A 22,849-nucleotide genomic window follows, 5' to 3' on the forward strand; every position below is an offset into this window, starting at 1 on the left:
CTCCTCACGACGTTCCACTCTTGTGTGTTTGCTAGCGGCCCCGCCTCCCCCCATCACAGTTCATTTTCATTTTATCGTGTGATTACTTCATTATTTTTTGTGATTGCGATACTACTTGCCTTAGTAATAAAAACATGTATAACATGTCATATGTTGTTAAATTAGTCTTGTGAGATCGGTGGTCATAATTGTATTAGTTTGTACTCTTGTAGTCTTGACAATATGATGAGTTGCTCTTGGAAAAAAAAGTATTACATGGACAGCAGCGCCACAATGTTAATAAAAGGGAGTGGATCCATTTTTGCACTGGGGAGACTAATAAATGAGATGACAGAGACGTTTAGTTTAAAAGGATTCACTTTAATGATGGCGACACGCTTCCAGTATCTTTTGGCAAGGACTGAAAGCGCTGAACCCGACTGACCTTGTTGTTGTTGTTCCTCATAGTTCCAGTGCAGCAGGTGCGAAAAAAAAAACAAAACATTCGATTACCTTTTTCATAAACAGCTCGTGCGTTCCTCCCTGACGTTCTGTTTTGTCGCCTATGCTGGTGTAATTCTCAACGGACAGCATATTAATTTGGGTCTTATCGCTTCCTTGCAAGAAGCCGTGGTGTCAGATTGCATTAGTGGAAGAGAATCTTCTCCAGCGGCTCGACAGGAGACCGTGTTTCACGTATTAGTTTGGCTCATTCTAATCGAGACTTTTCATTTAGTTCCATCACTGATGAGTAATTTTCCCGTTTAGCGGCGGTTAAGACCGGATCAGCAGTACCTCTCTTGTTTTGGAGCCAAGTGCCGCACCTCCATGAGGAGCATTAATCAATTGGCAGACTCTCCTACCCGGCGATATACATATGGTGTAGATCAGTGGTTCCCAAATTGGGGTACCTCAATTGCCATAGGGGGTACATGAATAAAAGTGAAAATCAATTAGCGCCTAACAGTCCAAATGACATGTGTGCCTGAACGCCTCATGGTGCCAGGAGACGCAGCAGGATGAGTTGTTCCTCGCTCTGTGTGCATCGTATCAACAAATAATTAAGTCTGAATGATGAGTCTTGAAGATTTCTTTTATATTGTTGTTCCTATTCATCACAATTCAAAACCTGGCACTGTGAGTGGAGAATCGAACATGAGGCTTTATTGATGGTTGTATGTATTTTTGTATTTTAGATACTACTAAGAAGTGGGTAGTGTTTTTTTTTTTTAGAGTTGGGGCACTGTGGAATTATTCCAGTCAGATCAGGGGTGGGAAAATATTTTGACTTGTGGGCCGCATTGAATAAACAAAATTGTCCTGGGGGCCTGCATATATATTTAACACACACACTATTTTATGCGTATAATATTCCTTGAATTATTTGTCTAATTTTATCTGTAAAAGTTAAAATTAAATAAAAAAAATTAAATTAAAAATAAACTAATTAAAAATTAGTTGTATGTTCTCATGTCCCTTTTATTCAGGAGCGCTTTAAACATCAGACCACATCAAACTATCTCATTTAATTTTACAGGTTTATTGTTTTTTTTTTTTTATACTAAATAAGACATCCGACTTGCCAGTCATGTTTCCAGTTTGTATGTTAAAAGTTGAAATACTTAGAAAGCAACTGGCGGGCCTCATTCAAACGCTCAGTGGGCCGCATTTGGCCCCCGGGCCGTAGTTTGCCCACCCCCGAGTCATGACGATCATGAACACTTCATGCTCAACAAGCAGAATCAAAACTAGTAAACTGCTGTCATGCTTTATTCTAAAATGGTGCATTCAAGTGCATCACGTGACTCCTGGGACACAAGTTGCCGCTGCATTCAGGGACACTTGTAAATCACAGCAGATGTTTCACTTGTTGCTCATACAACAACGTTACCAAATGTTCTACTTCTAACAGACGTCAATGTTAAACAAACCTGTGACGGATACTACTTTTTCGTCATGAATGAATATGCAGACTTAAATAGTGATGGGAATAAAGGCATTACTAACGCCATTATTTTTTTTTCAGTAATCTAACTAATCTAACAAACAGTGAGGATTGGCACAGGTTTTAGTAAAATTGCGTCTTCAGCCAATCAGAGAACTTGAGTGGGCGGGTGTTTAGAGAACATAAGCAATGAGGATTGGCTAATGTTTAGTAAGATTGCGTCTTCAGCCAAACGGCGAACTTGAGTGGGCGGGTATTTAGAGCACATAAGCAATGAGGATTGGCTAATGTTTAGTAAGATTACGTTTTCAGCCAATCGGCGAACTTAGGTGGGCGGGTGTTTAGAGCACATAACCAATGAGGATTGGCTAATGTTTAGTAAGATTGCGTTTTCAGCCAATCGGAGAACTTGTGTGGGCGGGTGTTTAGAGCATGTCCAAAGTCGTACCTGCACAGCGAGAGATGGCGAGTGAGGAGCACTCTAGTGAGAAGACAGCGTTTGCCAAATGGAAGAACAGACACTACTTTAACTTCGTTGATGTCAAAGGTAAAATATACTTTATGTCCCCGTAAAAAAACTTTGTCCACGTCTTGTGTGAGCAACTCAAACCCACAGAAACACCTGTCGACTAATTGCAAACCTCTGTAATGGTAACCGTCTGATGCTGACGTCATAGAGGAATAAAATATATGTAGCATGATAACTTATGTATTTATTAGTGCTCATGTCAAACTTTATCCTAATGTCACTAAGTGTTCAGTAGCATGGCTTCAGGTCAAATGTCAGAACCCCTCAGTGTTTTCCACTTGATTGTATCAATAATAAATATGTCTATATCTGATACAGATATATGGAAAGATATGTAATTAGTCCAGCGGGTTGACTGATTAAGTAACAACATGATTTCCAAGCCCCACAGTGACGCTCCAAGGCCAAAAGTGCTTTATTGATGCCCGTGTGGAAAAAAAATGACTTTTGTGTGGTTTTCCTTGGCGGGTCAGAGCTTCCTCTTCCTATAAATAACAACAACAGGAGCGGCGGCGGCGTGGATAGATTCAGTAGTGCGCTGAAGGCCAAGGAGGCACTTTTCAACTCCTCATATGAACTTCTGAGAACACATCGACCCCACGAATCCACCATGTAAAGTAAAAGTTAAAGTATCGATCGGCAGTGTACTCAGAATTAATGTTTTTTTTTTTATTTTTTTTGGCTGCTGCAAGAGCTTAAAAACTAAGGATTTGGCTTCGGACTAGAGAGTCGGTCCAAAAATTGCTTTGCAGCAGCATTTTGTCAACAACATAGTAAAAAAAAAAACAACAAAAAAAACGCATTCATTAAAAACAGAAAAATGAAAAAACTTTGCTTTGGTTCCAATTTTCTACAATAAAAGCTCTGATAAAACATTCCACTGTTTTTCTGCACAAAATAAGATGAAAAATAAATAAACAAATCAATAAATCAGTAATAAATAAATATAATAATAATAAAACAGCAAATAATAAAAACTTAAGAAACCACATATAGTTGGTGGGTAGACAAATTATTTTTTTCAGATTAAAATGAACAAAGCATTATTAGAGCCCTGTAGACATGACAAAACACGACTATAGTCACATTTATACTCTTTTTATTTACAACATATTGCGCAACTGCAGGGTCTTGAGACACATGCTAACTCGCAAACTAGAGAGCTAGCGACCTAAACGGTAGCCTCCAAGTTATTTCCTTTAAACTTAAAAAGCCAAAAACTTACCACTTCTACATGGATAAGGAGGATAACTATAACAGTTATTTAACCTTTAACATGAACATTAATCATTAGTAATATTTTTTTCTGGGTACCATACAGTATCCATATCAAACTTGCGCGGGCCACACTAACATTAAACTGTTTGAGACCCCTGCTCCACGCTATTATTACTGCACGTGTTGAAGTAAATATGGCCATCACATGTTTAAGGGACTAACGGATTATGGTGGAGCAGTCAAGCAGGTTGAAAATAATAATGAAAATCATAAAAAGTAGTAATCTGTCACAGGCAATTAGGTACACGTTGGCGTCTTGGCGCTGTCACAAAGTAGTGACGCTTGAAATGAATGAGCATAGCACGGGGGGGGGAAAATGTTTAAAGACGTTTACAGATGGCGTTGCTTTATGTTCCTACACGTCGGAGGAGATATTAAGAACAAAAATGGACTTTTCACTTATGCTTTGCTCCGTTAGGCTTCAACCCTCGGGGTGTTTCTTCTATTGCATCTTCATTCAGGAGCTGTGAAAACAGGCGGCATGCTCGGCTACTCTGAATGATCGCTTCTTAAAATAAAAAAATAAAAAAAAAATCAATCAATGAGCTTTGTTTTGTGCATGGCCAAGTCATCTTGGTCCCTTTTCTCCAGTCTAACTCCTCTAATGGAGTGATTTGGAGAGCATTATGAAGCTAAGCTACGCCAGGCGTTGTGGTCTCTTTGATGGATATCCCTCTTCTGATTGCCTGAGCTGGAGGCCGTAAGGAACGTCTCGGCCGTGCCTCTGAAGAGCGTGTGACTGATGCTGAGATGGAGCTATCTGAAAGGAAGGGAAGGGGGGCGAGGGGGAGGTCTGCACGTGGATAATGAAACTTCGAGCAACACGCAGCCGCGGAAGACTCACCGGGAGCCCATCAGGATGTTCCTCAGCGGGTGTGAGGTGCCTGTGCACGTCGTGCCGAAAGTCATTTTCTCTTAGACCGGTATCATCCCTGCATGGACCGAAACCACTTTGCCAGTAAATACTCACCTCGATTCAGTTAACCCAGTGTCCCATTGTGGCTGTAGGAAACCCGAGTGATCAGCATCTTTATGCATATAGCTCTGCAAGTATTGCTACTCATGTAAAACGCAAGTGTGTTACTCTTCTTGCAGCTATCTTTTTTATTAAACAACAACAACCAAAATGGAAAAATCTGCAGTAATTTTGCAACAATAAATCAAATTATAATTTCCTAAGAATTATGACAAATAACGTCATTTTAGTAGCAAATATTCTTTGTATCTCTGATCAAGTTCCACGTGCGATATCAAGCCCTAAGTGCAATATTCATAATGCCTCATATTTCATATTGTATTCACTAGCAAGATCTCATAGTGTATATACTGGTCATATATTTCATATTTCATATTATCTTGTTTAACTGTATTTGTAGCTAATCCTGGGTAAAATTGTTCATCTTTTAGGTTGTTTATATTGTTTATTTTTAATTGTTTAATTTTTTACTGTTAAGTGGTTCTGGCTGCAAGGCGGTTGGGTAGTTAGCAAGGAGACCCGAGTTCAATCCCGCCCTCGGACATGAGGCAGCTTTGATGTAAAAAATATATATTTCTGACTTTATAAAAAAATACTTTTTTAATGACATATTTTAAAATCACAATCAAAATCACCTTTTTTCACAAGATGAACTAATTAATGACTGTGCTGGTTAGCTAAGATATTTAACCATGTTGTTTTACATTAAGCCGAGCGGTTAGCACGCAGGCCTCACAGCTAGGAGACCCGAGTTCAATCCCAATGCGTTCAATGCGTGTGTTTTCTCCGGGTACTCCGGTTTCCTCCCACATTCCAAAAACATGCTAGGTTAATTAGCGACTCCAAATTGTCCATAGGTATGAATGTGAGTGTGAATGGTTGTTTGTCTATATGTGCCCTGTGATTGGCTGGCCACCAGTTCAGGGTGTACTCCGCCTCTCGCCCGAAGACAGCTGGGATAGGCTCCAGCACCCCCCACGACCCTCGTGAGGATAAGCGGTAGAAAATGAATGAACTGGTTCTGTCAAATTTGCCCACTGAGGGAGGACTCCTATCCATCATGGTCACTCCCGCCTGACACTTCTCTCCACCAGTTCCATCCTGCCTGCACACGATTCTTCACCTCCTTTTCACAATCTCTGACCGGAAGTACGTACTTAAAATTCTCCACCTTCTGTATCTCTTCTCCCGGTAACCTCACTCTTCCACTTGGGTCCCTCTCATTCACACACATATACGTACTATGTCTTTCTGCGGCTAATCTCCAGTTGACTACTTTAAATGTTGATGAAAGTCATCTGAAATGCAAACGTGAAAAGTGAACAGTCACCTGGTACGGATTGTGTTCAACTTCCGACAATAAGACAGCAATATGTGTGTGTGTGGTGGAGGCCGGAACCCCCCCCCAAAAAAAGCATATATCTACTCTGACATTTGAGAGGCGTGTGTTTTCTCCGGCGTGTGCAGTCTGGCTGAAATGTTATTGGTGGAGCGTGAAAGTAAAAGAGTCGTGTTGCACAGTCGGGAAGGCGTGGCTGAAACGCGTCTTTTCCGCTCTCTGCAGAGTTCTCATCATTCCGTGTCCGAGAGATCCTAAGTCAGTCAGGCAGGCAGGCAGGGAGGGAAGGCAGGGAAAGTTGGAGGCTTTTGACTCGACTTAACTCTCCGCTTTAGAGGAGCACTTTGCCGCGCTGAACGACTCCACCGTAGGGAGTCGGTGACGCCTGAGTTAGCAGATGCTTCTTTTCAAAATAACGGAAGTAGAAGCTGTTATTGACAATACAGGCAGCGTTTCGAGTCACACTGCGTAATGTGAAGTGTAACCATTGTATGGGAAAAACAAATAAAACTAAAATACTCAACATAAAAGAGTGATGCAAAGCCCAACAATAAAAGCTGTCTCATAAGATTTACTGAGTACCCGTTCTGATTATGTTTTCAACGCCAGGACTTTCAAGGCATAGGTTTTTATCTAAAATTTTGGCTCTATTTGCTGTTCCACTTCAGAGGAAAAAATACAAAAGCAAAATGGCACTTTAAGTTTTATGAGAACTGATTTTGTTCACTTTTAAGGCATATTTTTTTTCTTGAAATTTTGGATTTAACTTATTTTGTACATTATGATTATCATCACTGGTACCGCTTCTGTGGTGGCATCACAAAAATGGGGAAAAAAGCGAAACAATAAAAAAATAAATTATGTTTTGTTTTTGTTTTGTTTGACTTATTTTTCTTGAAAAATTTGGTTGAAATCCGAATTGTTCCTTTGGAAAAAAAAGCACTGTTTCATTATATTTACTGACATCATTTATGATATTTTGACCTACAAGTTTGACTTTTGAGTCTTATTCTTCTTGAAAATTTGGGTTGAAATTGTTTTGAAGTCACCCCCTCCCCCCAAAAAATAATAAGAAAAAAAAATGTTTTTGTTTGAACTCCAAATTTTCTCCAAAAATATTGATTGAACTCCAAACTGTTTCATTTCCTGTCATATTCTTCTTTATCATACCAGTACAACTTTTGTCTTGCTATCCTAAATTTTTTTTTTTAATTTACTGACTTCACATATAATATTTTGACCTCCAAGTTTGACTTTTGAGGCTTATTCTTTTTGAAAAATTTGGGTTGAAATCCAAATTGTTGCTTTTGGAAAAAAACATGATATTTACTGACATCATTTATGATATTTTGAAGTCCAAGTTTTCACTTTTAAGGCATAGTTTTTTGGTTAAAGTCCAAATTTTTCCATTTGTTGTTCCATGGTTATTATCACTGGTTCTATTTTGGAAATGGAAAAGACGAAAAACAAAATAACAAATTGCCGTTTTATGAGATTTGCCTTTGTTTGAACTCTAAATTGTTTCTGAATTTTGAGGCTAAATTTCCCTCCAAATTTTGATTGATCTCCAAATTGACCAATTTTGTATTTTACGCTTATACTAGTACCGCTTCTGTGTTGGCATCACAAAAATGGAGAAAAAAAATTAATAAAAACCAATTGTTTCATGAGATTTACCAACAAACACAAATGTATGACGTTATTTAAAATTTTTTAAGGCATAGTTTCCCTCATTTTTTGGTTAAAGTCCAAATGTTTTCATTCTCTGTTCTGTGCTTATTATCTTATTATTCATTGAGCAAAAACAACATTAAGTTTAATGAGTTTGAATTCCAGGTTTTGTTCATCTTTCGAAGCATATTTTTCATAAAAATTTGTTTTGAATTCCAAATTGTTCCATTTCTTGTATTACTACATTTTTGACACCCAAATGAACATAAATCTGTTCCTTATGTCATCTTAGTTAAGCCATTTTTGTATCATGAGTGACAACCACGCAAGTTAACGTACGTTTATCTGACTCATCCACGCGACTGCGGCTGCGCTGCATTTATGCCAAAAATAATCGCAGCCCACCGACGGCGAAAATAATAAGCGTCTCAATCGTGTTTGGGTCACAGAATGGAACGCTTGGCACCTCGTCTTCACACACCACGTGGGCGCCATCATCCGCCAATTAATTAATCCTAAGGAGCCTGGATGTGTCGCTTATTAAACACTATACTAATGATCAGATGCCAGCAGGGAACTGTCACCACAATTGTGACGGATAATCGCCCAAATCCGTGAATGTAAGACGTCTGTCACAAGTGAGAGTTGGTTGTCAGGGTATGTTTGCATTGTATTGGATGGCGGTGCCTTTAAAGACATTAGATGATTTTGTCTTTGGGAGTGTTTAGTTTGCATAATGGAGACCAAAGTTTTGCTGGGCCGTGTGCTTGAAAGTGTTAGCTGTGTGTGTCTTGGTTATATCAATCCTCTTGCTCAATTTCCTCCCTCCGGAAATTTCGATTTCAATTAGTTCGATGAGTTAAACGGCTGCTGCAAGCATTCCGCAAGATAGAAATCCCTGCTGGAGGCTCATACTAGTTCCGCGCGGTGCAGCTTTGTCTGGGGTTGAACTTTTTTTTTTTCAGATGCCGGAGCACTCTCTGGTCAAGCTACCGCTACCGGAGTCAGTGTGAGTGGCATTTCATGGCAAGACGGATTATGGGAAATTTCAGTTTTACAGCAGCATAATGTAGTACAATACATAGTACACAAGAGCAGATAAAGTGCATAAACAGAGTAATACAAATCAGAAATTATACATATATTAGGAAAATTTACTATTAGGAAAATATCATGAAAAATTGAAATGAATAATAAATATAAAACCTCAAGATAAATCGGTCATGATATGAATATATTGCTCATAAAATAATAAATTCAGTGCAATGATTTGATTCATTTAACTAAAGGATTTCAGACTTTAATAATGAACTCAGACTGAAGTGAGCTATTATCTTTGCCCCCCCCCTCCTACCCCCATCCCCCCAAGAAGGCAAAGCTCCTTTGCATTGTGAAACGAGCTCATCCCTTAACGACCGACTGGCAGTCTGTGTTCCAGTGAAATGTAGTTCGCCCGTCAGCGGGTTCGATAGCACCGCCCAGGGCACGCGCAACAAATGACCCGGCGGTCGCTGCTAGCCACATAAATCGTAAACATCTCTGCAGGCCAAATTCATTTGATATCGCCAGCCGGCTCGTGCCAGATAAGGGGGGGGATCTCCGGAAAAGCTATTTTTATTCCATGATTCATTCTTCACTGGATTACCCTGATCAATATGGCTGCTTAACGAGCAAGGGAGGAACTTTGGAGATTGGGAGTAATTCATGTTTTTGTTTTTGTTTTTTAAATAATTCAGGACATTTTTTTAAAGAGATGCTTTCCAACACCATGCAGATTATTTTTCATTTTTTCGTGTGATTTTAATATCAGAAAACACTGTTGGTCGTGAAATCCTAACATTCATGCTATATAATTAATTTACAGTTGAAAGGTAGTTTCACATTATTCAAATATAATACATGATTTTATTGATTATTCATTTATATTTTTATAATTAAAATGTGCAATAAATAAATAATCCATGAAATAGTTGGTTATGAAATTAATAATTAGGTTCGAGTTTCAACATAATAATATGAAGTATTTAACTGGTAATTAATTATTTGTAACTATTATTTGTTTAATACACTATTATTAAATATTGTGAAAATAATATTTTGCTGTTTTTTTAAACATTATTTTAACAAATAAGACATTTTTCATTTCTAATTAAATTTAAATAAAATTTTAATTTTAAATCATTTTTCTCATTTTTCAGTTATTTCCAATTACTGCCATAATATTTTACACTATTTTATAACAGTAAAAAAAATTCACAACCAAATTTTTAGCAAATTACAACTTTAAAAAAAAATGTTTTGTGTGTTTTATTGTAATATTAAACTTTTTGAAAAAGTCCAATATTTCACCTTAATGCTATTAAAATTAAATAAACTGAAATTTTCTTTATAAATTCTTTATTCTTGTAAAAAATTATGACTTCTCTTAATATTTTGCTGCTGATTTTTTCATCACATTTTCTTTTTTTTTCTGATTAAATAACTTTGGACACTCCTAATTTAGGATGTAGTCTCAAAGTACAATTTGTTATACACTCCCAACCACTAGGGGGCACCAGACTGACAATAAAGTGCTGTTAACATGCAACATGTGAGTCTAACAAAGCAATTAGCTATTTTACATAATCTCTTTGATATCCATTGTGCTCACTGTTGTCCCCTAAAGGAATGAGACGGTATTACAAGTGCTGTAGTGATTCACTATTTGCAGCATAAAAGCCATGTTGTGCTAATTGAAGGTCAGAATTGCTTAACTAGAGAAGAAGCAGCCCATAGTTATCTTTTTTTAAAGGTCGAATGCGAGGGAATTTCTTTTTTTTTCTTTCTGTAAAGCTGACAGAAACTTTTGACGTGCTTGTCATCCGTCCAAATTTCTTCCTCGAGGTTGACAGAAACATCCAGCGCTGTCTCGCCTCTTTTATTCGCCAGCATATTTCACCACACAACTTTTTAATATTTCACCAAAAATATTTGGAGATGGGGAGGGGGGGTTATACGTCGCACTCAACAGTTAGCTTATTGAAATTCGTGCGGTGCGATGGAGCTCATGCTTGTTCTGCCATAACATGATTAATCTATAATGTTACCTGGGGCTGTGTATTTGGAAGAGAGAGCGCCGCTTCTTCACCTCCTGGATCTGCAGACACCATTTTGCTATTCCACGCACATTTTCTACCCTGACATGAATGAATTTTATTCCATCTTGTCCACCCTACCGATACAAAAAAAAAAAACGAGAAGTGTACGTCTGCTTCAAATTGGCAGGGAGTGGTAACGCGGGGAGTGGGAATCCCCAGAGAGCGATGAGACGGACAGGGCACAGACGGTCTGACCTCAGACAACCCATAATATTATCCTGCCGTGCTACTTCATTGCGGGTCATTTTACTTGCTAATATCTCTTCTCCGCAGTAATATTGAGTGACAGGTTGCATGTATATGGCCGCTCTGATGACGTTATATTGAACTGCAGGCTTCGCTTACTTCTAGGGGGGGCCGTACTTTTTCCACTAAGGGCTGCAAAAAAAAAAAAATCAAAGGATGCCAGAGGCAACTTTGATATAAAAAATATATATTTCTGACTTTATAAAAAATACTTTTTTTAATGACATATTTTAAAGTCACCATCTAAATTACCTTTTTCACAAGATGAACTCATTCATTCATTCATTTTCTGGTTGCTGGAGCCTATCCCAGCTGTCTTCGGGGCGAGAGGCGGGGTACACCCCTGGACTGGTGGCCAGCCAATCACAGGGCACATATAGACAAACAACCATTCACACTCACATTCATACCTATGGACAATTTGGAGTCGCTAATTAACCTAGCATGTTTTTGGAATGTGGGAGGAAACCTGAGTACCCGGAGAAAACCCACGCATGCACGAGGAGAACATGCAAACGCCACACAGAGAGGTGGGATTGAACTCGGGTTCTCCTAGCTGTGAGGTCTGCGTGCTAACCACTCGGCCTAATGTAAAACAATATGGTTAAATATTTTAGCTAACGGGCTGCACGGAAGTTATTTCCTTTAAACTTAAATAGCCCAAAACTTACCACTTCCACACGGATAGGGAGCATAACTATTCAATCAATCAATCAGTAATAAATAAATACGTATAATAATGATAATAAAAACTTAAGAAACCACATATAGTTGGTGGGTAGACAAATTATTTTTTTTCAGATTAAAATTACCAAAGCATTATTAGAGCCCTGTAGACATGACAAAACACGACTATAGTCACATTTATACTTTTTTTTATTTACAACATATTGCGCAACTGCAGGGTCTTGAGACACATGCTAACTCGCAAACTAGAGAGCTAGCGACCTAAACGGTAGCCTTCAAGTTATTTCCTTTAAACTTAAATAGCCACAAACTTACCACTTCCACACGGATAGGGAGGACAACTATTAACAGTTATTTAACCTTTAACATGAACATGAATCAAACGTAATAATTTTTTCTGGGTACATGATACCATACAGCATCCATATCAAACTTGCGCGGGCCGCAATAACATTAAATTTTCATATCAAGGCGGGGGCCTCAAATTAGTGTCCCGCGGGCCGCGTGTTTGAGACCCCTGGTTTAAACATTCCTGCTTGTCGGACGTGTAGAGCGGCCTCAGTATCTCTTCTGCATGGACGTGACACTAAAAAAAAGCGGTGCTAATCGATAAGGTCAGAGAGCAGCCACAGCGGGAGGGGGCGGGGTTGGGGGGGGGCATGTATATTACCCCTGTAAACATCCCACATAGAGTGCACCGCCTCCAGCAGCGCTGTCAAGGGATAATTTAAATGTGGCCGTGCTGCATTTGAATAAACCTGGGGGGTCAAGCTGGCCGTTACATCACGACAAAAGGCTTTTTATTTTTTTTGGGGGGGGGGGTAAATAAAACAGAAAAGGGTTTTTTTATCCGAGAACAGTGGACTATTAATGAGTGACTAATCCAATAGCGGTACTCATCCATGACTAACAGCTTGGCTTTGCTTCTTGTGGCGTGCTCTCATCATTTAAATCCACTTTTTGGGGCCTCTTGAGAATAGTCGAGTACTCGCTAATCACCCACATCCCCACCGTGACACCCACAGACGTAGCGGAGATGCACACGGGGCCGCAATAAAGACGGCTTTTTTTTTTTTTTTTTCTGTCATATGTTAAGCCTGCTTATGAATGCATGGTGCCGGCCAGGCCGAGTTATGGCGCAACAGGCGCTGTGTTGTTTTATTCCTGACGCTCATAAATAATTTCCCGGAATAAATATTTGAAAAGGCAACTTCTTCCAGGGCATGTGTGTCCGATATGCCGCAATATGAAGGGTTGCGATGACCAACGTTGCCTCTCATGCTTGTCTCAGCACTTGGCAAAAGGGGTGGAGCAGTACTATTTTATATTTTATATTTTATATTTTATATTTTATATTTTATATTTTATATTTTATATTTTATATTTTTTATTATTTTATTATTTTATTATTTTATTATTTTATTATTATATTTTGTATTTGGCCTTTTTTCACAGCACAGAGCCGTACCAGTTCCCCTGCACTGACATCTACAAGGGTGTCAAAAGTGCGGCACATGGGCCATTTGCGGTCATGCAGCTGCGGGCCTGTGGCACATTTGAAAAATATAATTTAACAAGAAAACTAAAAAAATTAAAATATGGAAAATCTGCAGTAATTTTACAAAAATAATGTTTTTTGGCCGATAAAGCTGAAGTATTAAAGAAAAAAAATATTTTTTTAAGTCATAAAAACAAAACACATGAATAAAGTTGTAATTTTTGGAAAATTAAGTTGCAGGAAAAGTTATGTTATAAGAATACAGTGGGAATATTATGGGAATAAACTCAAAATTATGAGGAAAAAAATGTTCAAGAAGAAAGAAATAGCGAGAGTAAATGCAAAATATTCAAAAGAAAGACAAGTAGTAATTTTACAAGAGTAACGTCTATTATTATTATTAGTGTTATTTTTTAATATTATGAGAAACAAACAAAACAATGAATTTTGTTGTCATTTCTGGAAAATTAGGTTGCATAAAAATGTTTGAAGAATGACATCAGACTAAATATTATGGGAATGACATCAAGAGGAATATTTATAAAAAGAAAGTTGAAATTTGAGAAAAAACACAACAGCAGAAATGGGAAAAAATGTCTGTAATTTTATGAGAATTAAATCAAAATATTAAGATAAAAAAGTTGTATTCAAACAAGAGAAAAAGTCACAATTTTCCTAAAATAAACTGGTAATTTTATTAGGAAAAACAATGTCATTTTAGTGGCATAGCATTTAAATATTAAATAACCACTTTCACAGTAACAATGGTTATTTTTTTAGCAGTAATCTCAGCATAAATTCTAAAAGAAATATAGCATTACTGTTAATGATGCAGTCATATATACGTATATAACATTCCCTCACTTTTATCCTCCCTCCAACATAATGAGCAGGCGGTTTTTCCTTGACTTCGTCGCCAAAGTGCTTGCTCATGGGGTTCTTTAACGCCACGTAAATTGCCTTGATAGAACGTCTGCGGGGGAATCATAAAACTCCCACGAAAATGACTTTTACTCTCCTTTTTAAAACGGCAAGCTGTCCATAACAAAACAATGCACGTATTCATTGTACGATATGTTGATTATTGTGCTTTGCAGTGGCAAATTTGCATATTATTGTACATAATAATCAACATATTGTGCAATGAATACTTTTATTGTGTACTGTGTACTTAGCCATGTACTGTATAGCTACAAGGACATGTATGTATATGTCATCCTGATTGTAGAAGGTGACACCTCCTGAGAATACAGTAATATCAGCAACATATTGCCACATAAATCAATAGCAGCAAGTTTTTTCTGCTTCCTCTGCTATTACTGACTGATTTTTGATATTTTATATAGGATCAATGCCTATGTACCAAGATTAATGTACACACACACACACACCAAAAAGGTCCAATCTTTTATTCTTGCAGCCTAAATATTCACACTAAATCCAGCTGGTGCCAAGGGAATATCATCTTTCAAATAATTATTTTATTTTTCAAAGGCACCGTACTAAAATAGCTCGCTTTGTTTTGTCTATTTTTAAACACAAGAGGCTATAAAAAAAAAAAAAAAAAAAAAAGCTGCAAGGAGTCACCGCCACTGCCACAACTGCAGTAGCCACCAGTGGCCACTAGGGGCGGTGTATGACTTTGGCAACTTTTGCGAGATGCATGGAAAGCAGATGAGGGTGGGATTACTGCATGAAAGAAGAGGAAAAAAATAGATTTAAATGCAATAAATCATAAATATACACATATATATACATTACATATAAGGTAATTATTGTCTTTATAGGCGGTCATCTTGCTGGGTGAAAGTTTGAACGCACTTAACCGAACAATTAAGAGATATTTCCGTCCTCGTCACACGCACACGAGAAATATCCTTTAATTGTAAGGCTACGTGGGTCCTTCCTCAGCTTCCTCTCCTGCGTCGCGATCTATCTATCCACCCCACTAAAAGAATCCACTCAAAAGTACAGGATGAAACGTCCGTGGATTCTCGCATCCATCTCCGGGAATCATGCGCGCGCACCACCACCTCCTCTTCTTCTTCTTCTTCTTTACTGCTGCTGCAACTTCTCCAAAAAAAAAAAAAGTAAGGTGCACGTGCCCCCACGTGCACGCCTGGCGTCTACCAGATCAGCGGACGCGCACGTGTGTGTGTGTTTGTTTTTTTTGGCGCATGATGTGCGTCTTTCTCCATCACCTCGCAGTCTTTTTCTAGTCGGCTCGCCGGCGCAGCATCAGCAGCATCCACTCGCTGAAGTCACGTGATGCCTAACCGGTTTTTTGGTCGCTTGTGTGGAAGCGCGCTCCTCCTCCTCTTCCTCCTCCTCCTCCTCCTGCTCTTCATCCTCCCGCATCTTCCTCCTCTCTCCTCTTCTCCTCCTCGCTGGCTTGTCACGCTGGAGGAGGGCGGGAGCATCAAGTCTCTCTCACCGGACTTGCGCGTCCTTCCTCTCGGTCCTGCATCATCATCATCATCAGCATCATCAGCATCAGCACCACCGCCAACATCCTACTAGAGTCCAATCCTCTCTGGAGCGCTTTTTATTTCTCCGGACTATCTAAGCTAGTCTTTCCTTTTGGAGTGGGAGGGGTTGGAGTGTTTTTGTGTGTGTGTGTGTTTGTGTGTGTGTGTTTGTTTGTGTGCGCAAGCGGGTTCTTTCCTCCATTTGGACCACTTGGACTATACTGGACTGGACTGGACCTGAGCTTCTTTTTCTTTTTTTTGTCGGCTTTTTTTTTGTGGATGTGCTACTGCTGCTGCTGCTGCTGCATGAGCTCGCCATGGAGCTGCTGCTGGTTTGCTTCTCCTTGTGGATATTGCAATGCAACTCGGCTAAAGCGGACTCCATCATACACATCGGTAAGCTAGAAAAAAAAAAAAAAAACACGACAAGCTTTTTTGTGTGTGAAATTGTCTAGTGGAAAAGTTCTTCTCTTTATACGTTCAACATCTTTTAGAGTGTTGCCATTCAAAGTGCTGAGAAACGAGCTGTGTGGAAGTGGTTCCCGAGGCGTATATCTGCGTGTCTTTTAGCCAGCCGGCAAGCCTCAACTTCCACCGGGACGTGACTGCAATGTCAATACAGAGATCAGCGACGGGTGGCAAAAAAAAAGGGGGACGTCAGGGGGACTTTTTTTTTGACGTACATAAAGAGCCTCTTTGTCTATTCAGACCACTTCAAGCCAAAATCCCCCACCCCCCCAATCATAAAGCTATATATCCTGGAACTGCGTCCTATATCTGCGTCCACATGTATGACGTTGCGGCGTCTTAAGTAGTAAAGCCATACATGTTACCGTTATATGTGATGTACGCCTGCCGCGGCGCTCACTTCTTCTTCTTCTTCTTCTGCTGCTGCTGCAACAGTCTGGCCAGCAGCAGGTGCTCCGTCATCAGCTTAGTGCAGCACTGGGACTCCGTCCAAGTCATTCATATCGGCTGACGCCAAATATACTTCTCCCTTTTCCGGAAAACCGCTCTCTCTCTCTCTTTCTCTCTCTCGGCATTGACATATATACGACGTGTCTGACAGTGATGCCGTAAAGAGACAACAAGGGTTGTGTGTGTGTGTGTGTGTGTGTGTGTGTGTGTGTGTGTGTAGAGAGAGAGGATTATGGGTACTATTTGGTATGCCTAACACACATACATGTATACAAACACAAGGCCCCAATCCAATCATGCTTATTTATTTATTTTTTGCTTGTATTCCCTTTATTGTCATCAACTTGTGTTGTTGTCCACCAACCTGCAATGAACTTATATACATTTGATTTTGTTTGTTTTTTTTAACCTCCACAGGGGCCATATTCGAGGAAAACGCGGTGAGGGATGACGAGATATTCCAGCTCGCCATCTCGGACCTTTCCCTCAATGATGACATCCTACAAAGCGAGAAGATCACCCACTCTGTGAAGCTGGTGGAACCCAACAACCCCTTCCAGGCTGTGCAGGAAGGTAGGCGCTGGGGTTTTTGTTTCTTGGACTGAATGTGTTCCTGTGTTTTGAAAACCATACTGGATTACATGGGAAGGAGCGTATGGAGGAGGTTTTGAAGTCAGAGCGTCGGCCAGAAGGCAGAGAGGGAACAAGGAGACAGGCAAGAAGGAAATGAGGAAGCAAGTAGCCATGACTGAAGGACAACAGTCAAAGGAGCAAGGAAAGAAGGGGGTTGAGAAGAAGGAATGGAACACAAGGAAAGGAAGTCGGATAGGAAGTATAGTAGTGGGGATCAGTAGGAAAGATGCAATGCCTGAAAAGGAGATAAAGGTTGAGGAAGGAAAAGGGTGATAGAAGTAGGAAGGAAGGGAGTATTTAAAAAGGAAGGAAAGGGGTGCAAGGAAGGAAAAACAGGAGCAGGAATGAGGAGGCAAAAGGAAACACGGAGGAACAAAAAGAGGTCAATTTGAAGGAATGAAGGAGGACATAAAGACTTGTAGTAGGTAGGAAGGGAGTAGAGGAAGGAAATGAGTGTGAAAGGAAGAAACCAAGGAACATGAGCAAGATTAAAATGGAAACGGGAAGGAAAGAAGGCAATAAGAACGGGAAAAGAAGCAAGGATGAGAAGCACAGAAAAGGAGGAATGGTAGGATGTTTTGAAGGAATGAAAACAGGAACCAAGGGCAGGAAGCAAGGAAAGAAGGCAATAAGAATGGGAAAAGAAGCAAGGATGAGAAGCACAGAGAAGGAGGAATGGTAGGACGTTTTGAAGGAATGACAACAGGAACCAAGGGAAGGAAGCAAGGAAAGAAAGGGAAAAGAAGCAAGGATGTGAAGGACAGAGAAGGAGGAATGGTAGGACGTTTTGAAGGAATGAAAACAGGAACCAAGGGAAGGACGCAAGGAAAGAAGGCAATAAAAATGGGAAAAGAGGCAAGGATGAGAAGGACACAGAAGGAGGAATGGTAGGATGTTTTGAAGCAATAAGAATGGGAAAAGAAGCAAGGATGAGAAGCACAGAGAAGGAGGAATGGTAGGACGTTTTGAAGGAATGAAAACAGGAACCAAGGGAAGGAAGCAAGGAAAGAAGGCAATAAAAATGGGAAAAGAAGCAAGGATGAGAAGGACAAAGAAGGAGGAATGGTAGGATGTTTTGAAGGAATGAAAACAGGAAGCAAGGAAAGAAGGCAATAAGAAAGGGAAAAGAAGCAAGGATGAGAAGCACAGAAAAGGAGGAATGATAGGACGTTTTGAAGGAATGAAAACAGAAACCAAGGGAAGGAAGCAAGGAAAGAAGGCAATAAGAATGGGAAAAGAAGCAAGAATGAGAAGCACAGAGAAGGAGGAATGGTAGGATGTTTTGAAGGAATGAAAACAGGAACCAAGGGAAGGAAGCCTGAGTAAGGAAGGAAGGAGAGAAGGTCTTCTTGCTGTTGTCTTCTACCAGGCTAAAGCTAGGTGGAAGCAGTGAGTCAGATGCTAACAGCTTCACCCAGGGAAAAAAAATGGATATTTTTGTCTTTATTATTACAATTATTGTTTTTTTTACGCCGGCTTGAACCAAGGTTACCCCTCGCTTTGTGAAAAGTGACCCAATAATGTTGCGATTAAAAATTCCTGGGCTAAATGAATCATTAAGACTTTAATGGCCGCCAAGGGACCTTCAAAGTCTGTCTGCTGCATTTAGTCCTTTTTAGTCGCCTTTCAGTGGTAGTAGCTCATTGCTATTTGTGCTTGTTGTTGCTGCGCTAAACGCCGTTTGCCCATGGTGTCGGGTGACAAAGTTTGCATGAGGTCGACATGGAGTTGTCGTAAGACACGCAACATTTTCCACCTCAAATTTCTCAAATATATTTAAACAGGTTTGAATTTGAGGTAACAAATACGACAGTATTTCAGCACTGAACAGTTCCCGGTGATTCAGCACTAAACAGTTCCCTGCTGACATTCAACATAAACGAAATGCATTGAAAGTAATGCGATAACTCATTGCTCTTTACATTGAAAGTGCCATACACATGCTAATGATTAGCATTTTACACCTCCATCCGTCTATTCCTGTGTGGCTAACACATGCTAACCACTTGTACACCGTGCGGCGAATTTACACCTCCGAATGTGACAATTCAACAGACGCACTGCAACAGCTGGTATTTATTCATTCATTCATTTTCTACCGCTTTTACAGCTGGGTTTTCTCCGGGTACTCCGGTTTCCTCCCGCATTCCAAAAACATGCTAGGTTAATTATGGTAATGGTAATGGTAATGGTTTAATTTCATTTGAACATGCATCAGATTACAATTGAATGCATCACATAATCAGTTCACAGTTCCACATGTCCAAAAGGAGTAGGAAGAAGCAAAGCTTATTAAATCCTACCCCTCCATCTGGTACTTTTACAATCAGTAACTGTTACATTTGTTCACGTCCTGCTTTCCTAATATAGTTTAAGTTTATTTTTTTAAATAATTATTGACTCCAAATTGTCCATAGGTATGAATGTGAGTGTGAATGGTTGTTTGTCTATATGTGCCCTGTGATTGGCTGGCCACCAGTCCTCTCCCCCCCGAAGACAACCTGGATAGGCTCCAGCACCCCCGCCACACTCATGAGGATAAGCGGTAGAAAATAAATGAATGATGCTACAAAAAGTTGCTATTTTTCACCATTTTTTGTCACCAAAATTTTAATATGGTGGTCTTATGTCGTAGGTTCTCAATGTCGGCCCAAAATGAGCCATTTTCTACTAAATGTGCTGTTTTTGTAATGCTATATTGTTCATATATAAGGACAATGTCACTCAGAGTATAGACCTCCGCCAAGGCCAAAGCTGGTGGAACTATAACATTCGTGTTGCATTATATTTGTATTTTTTGTCATTCTGTCCATTGGATAGCTAGTTTTTCTTGGTACAGCAAGCGGCGCCATCATGCTTCCAGATCCTCATCAACTTTTAATGGCGCCACCTCTCTTCAGACGGTTTTGGTGTAATCCTGTGTAAAACTGTATGTCCTGCTGCATAAAGAGCTTTACTTTTTTTTTTTTTTTTTTTTCTATTTTAGTCCCAAAAGTCCCCTCGTAGTCTATTGGAATAAAAGTGCTTTTAGTAAGCCCTACTGGGAACACACCATTTTGTGTGTCTGTAGCTTTAAGGCTAATGAATGGTGTTTGTCCACTCACTTCATCCATCGACTCTGCACTTGTCTCCTGTAATATATGCCTCCTCTTCTGTGAGGCTCATCGGGTCGGAGTTGTGGGTGGGTGGGGGGAGGGGGGTGCTGTGTTTGGGTTGAGGGTCGACGGGTGGCCCATCCTCACACCAGACCGGGGTGGTGACTGTTGAGTGACAAGCGGGTTAATTGACCTTTCTCTTTGCTCTTTCGTTGGCCGTGAGTGGCGGTCAGGAACTTGCCACCAAAGAGCGGGCGGGCGGGGATTGGGAGGGGGCTGATGTCGAGAAACTGCAGGATTTGTGGCAACAGTTGGACTGGAGGAAGTTGAATAAACATGAGTGGACATTGGGGGGGAAGCGTGGGGAGCTCGGAGGTGCATTGATGAGGAAGCCAAGTGAGAGCAGGACATGCAGTGTCATGCTTCCTTCTCTCCTTTATCCTTGCCGGCCACTTTGAGGTGCTCTTGTCATGCAAAGCTGACTTGGAGAAGAAATAAACAAACTCGGAGACCGTCCGTTGCGTCCCGTCCTGAAGGGGGTTGTTGTCATGCCAACCGGCGCTCATTGTGTCATATTATCTTTACTGTGCTTTAAGATCTGCCATGTACGATGGCGCCAGATTACTGGGACTGGAGAAGCGAAACGCAATTTGACCAGCATAACTAGCTTTCTGATCAATCCTAACAGTATTGTGCCACTTATCCGCTTTGCAATCACTCAGGAGGGCTGATCTTAAGGAAGCCTAACTTTGGATCAGGTGTTTTTGGGTCTTAAAGGGATTGGTACTCAGTAGCTATGTTTCAGGCCTCTTTTGGGAGGCAACATTCATTTGAACGTGCATCAGATTACAATTGAATGCATCACATAATCAGTTCACAGTTCCACATGTCCAAAAGGAGTAGGAAGAAGCAAAGCTTATTAAATCCTACCCCTCCATCTGGTACTTTTTCAATCAGTAACTGTTACATTTGTTCACTTCCTGCTTTCCATAATACAGTTTAAGGTTTTTTTTTGCTTTTTTTTAATAATGTACCGAAGTACGAGGTGATGTGATGTCAAGTCAAGTCTATTTAAATAGCCCTTAATTACAAAATAGCCTTTCCGTATGTCTTCTGAATGCCTTATGTTGGGATTTTTATGCTTAAAAATGCTTAATCTAGGCCAAAACAAACCAAAAAGATTAATTTAACCAAATAATAGACCATAGTATGCCGCAAAACAGCATATGATTTAAAAAAAAAACATATTTTGAAAAAAACACCAGTGAAGCTGCGAAAGTCGAAGCGCATATAGCGGCAAGGGACGACGGTAGTCGGCTTTATATTGATTTAATTTTAGCATGAAAACCTCCGTAAATGTCAACTTCATGTATTGAACCAAGTATTTTTATTTCATAAAGTACAAAATAAAGTTGCAAAGTTAACTTTGCAGAAAAAAAAGTTCCTCCTCTTGTGTATTACTCATACGACTTGAACGCAACCTTTTACAATTGATTACCAAATACACCGTAGGTGTTCCCGTGTTGCTTGGTTATTTCTGTTCTCGGAGCGGGTGGGAGGAAGTTTTGGACCGCACGTAAAGTACTTTATGTAAGTGAAGGCCAGGTGATAGAAGCAAGAGGAGAAGATTGACCCAAATGATGGAAGAGAAGTTCTTCAACGAGGGAATTAAAGAAGCTGCGCTGGTTGAATGTGGAAAAAAAAAAACAGCAAGAGCGAGTAGCTATACTGGGAATTGTCTTCTAATTGGTATCCAACCTAATAAGACCCGCGTTGATCCTGTTGTAATTGCAATGTTTTTAAGTAAAATAATGCGCTCTTTTGTCCAGCACAGCTTTCCCGGGAATGAATCCGCAATGGAAAACCACTTAGCGGCAGGTAGACGCCGGCTCCTCTGCCGTGCAGTAATTTGTTGAGTGTTCTGCCCCACCGAGTCCACTTTACACCCCACACCTCCCAAGCACGTCGCCCCACTCCCCCCTGCCAAGGTAAAGTCAAGGACGGCTTCGTCCTTTTGGCTTCTCCTGGTTCTCCAAGCCAATTTCCACAACTTTCCCTCCTCTGCTCCGCTTAATCCTTATTTTTTTTTACGCGCTTGTGTGCAATCTGTCATGACAAAAGGTGAAAAGATGGTTCATTTGAAGATGTTGGCACGGGTAATTTAATCCGCCATCTGATTGTGGGGGCTTATGACAACTCATTACTCGCCGTGCTCTAAACGTGATGGAACGCTGCCTGTTCAGTATTACTCTGTCTGGAAATTTAATAATGTGGCATAAATCTTAGTAATGGATTTGTTTTGTATTTTGATGTCTTTTCTAGCATATTCAACACAAAGGCCGGCGGAATGTTCCATTTCGCTTTGGCCGTGCTAATCACGGCGCGGTTATTTGAATCCAATTCACGGTCTTGATCAACTAGAGTGCTACTGCGGCAGAGTGGAGTCGGCC

General features: G+C 40.1%; 1 protein-coding gene across 3 annotated transcripts in view; it reads left to right on the plus strand.

The window, feature by feature from the left end:
* The first annotated feature begins 2,394 nt into the window (after window positions 1-2,394).
* grid1a (glutamate receptor, ionotropic, delta 1a) overlaps window positions 2,395-22,849 on the plus strand; it is a 300,893-nt gene continuing 280,438 nt past the window's right edge. Inside the window, exons 1-2 of one of the 3 annotated variants that reach the window (XM_058058873.1) lie at window positions 2,395-2,471; window positions 17,089-17,244. Coding sequence is in view for 2 of the 3 variants with exons in the window: in XM_058058872.1 (XP_057914855.1) it covers window positions 16,071-16,149; window positions 17,089-17,244 (235 nt within the window). In the remaining variant the exon portion in view is untranslated. Of the gene's footprint in view, window positions 2,472-15,410; window positions 16,150-17,088; window positions 17,245-22,849 lie in introns of those variants that run through there. The other 2 variants (XM_058058872.1, XM_058058871.1) reach the window with 2 other exon arrangements.

This window comes from Doryrhamphus excisus, chromosome 20, assembly GCF_030265055.1.
Source record: "Doryrhamphus excisus isolate RoL2022-K1 chromosome 20, RoL_Dexc_1.0, whole genome shotgun sequence".
Classification (NCBI taxonomy): Eukaryota; Metazoa; Chordata; class Actinopteri; order Syngnathiformes; family Syngnathidae; genus Doryrhamphus; species Doryrhamphus excisus.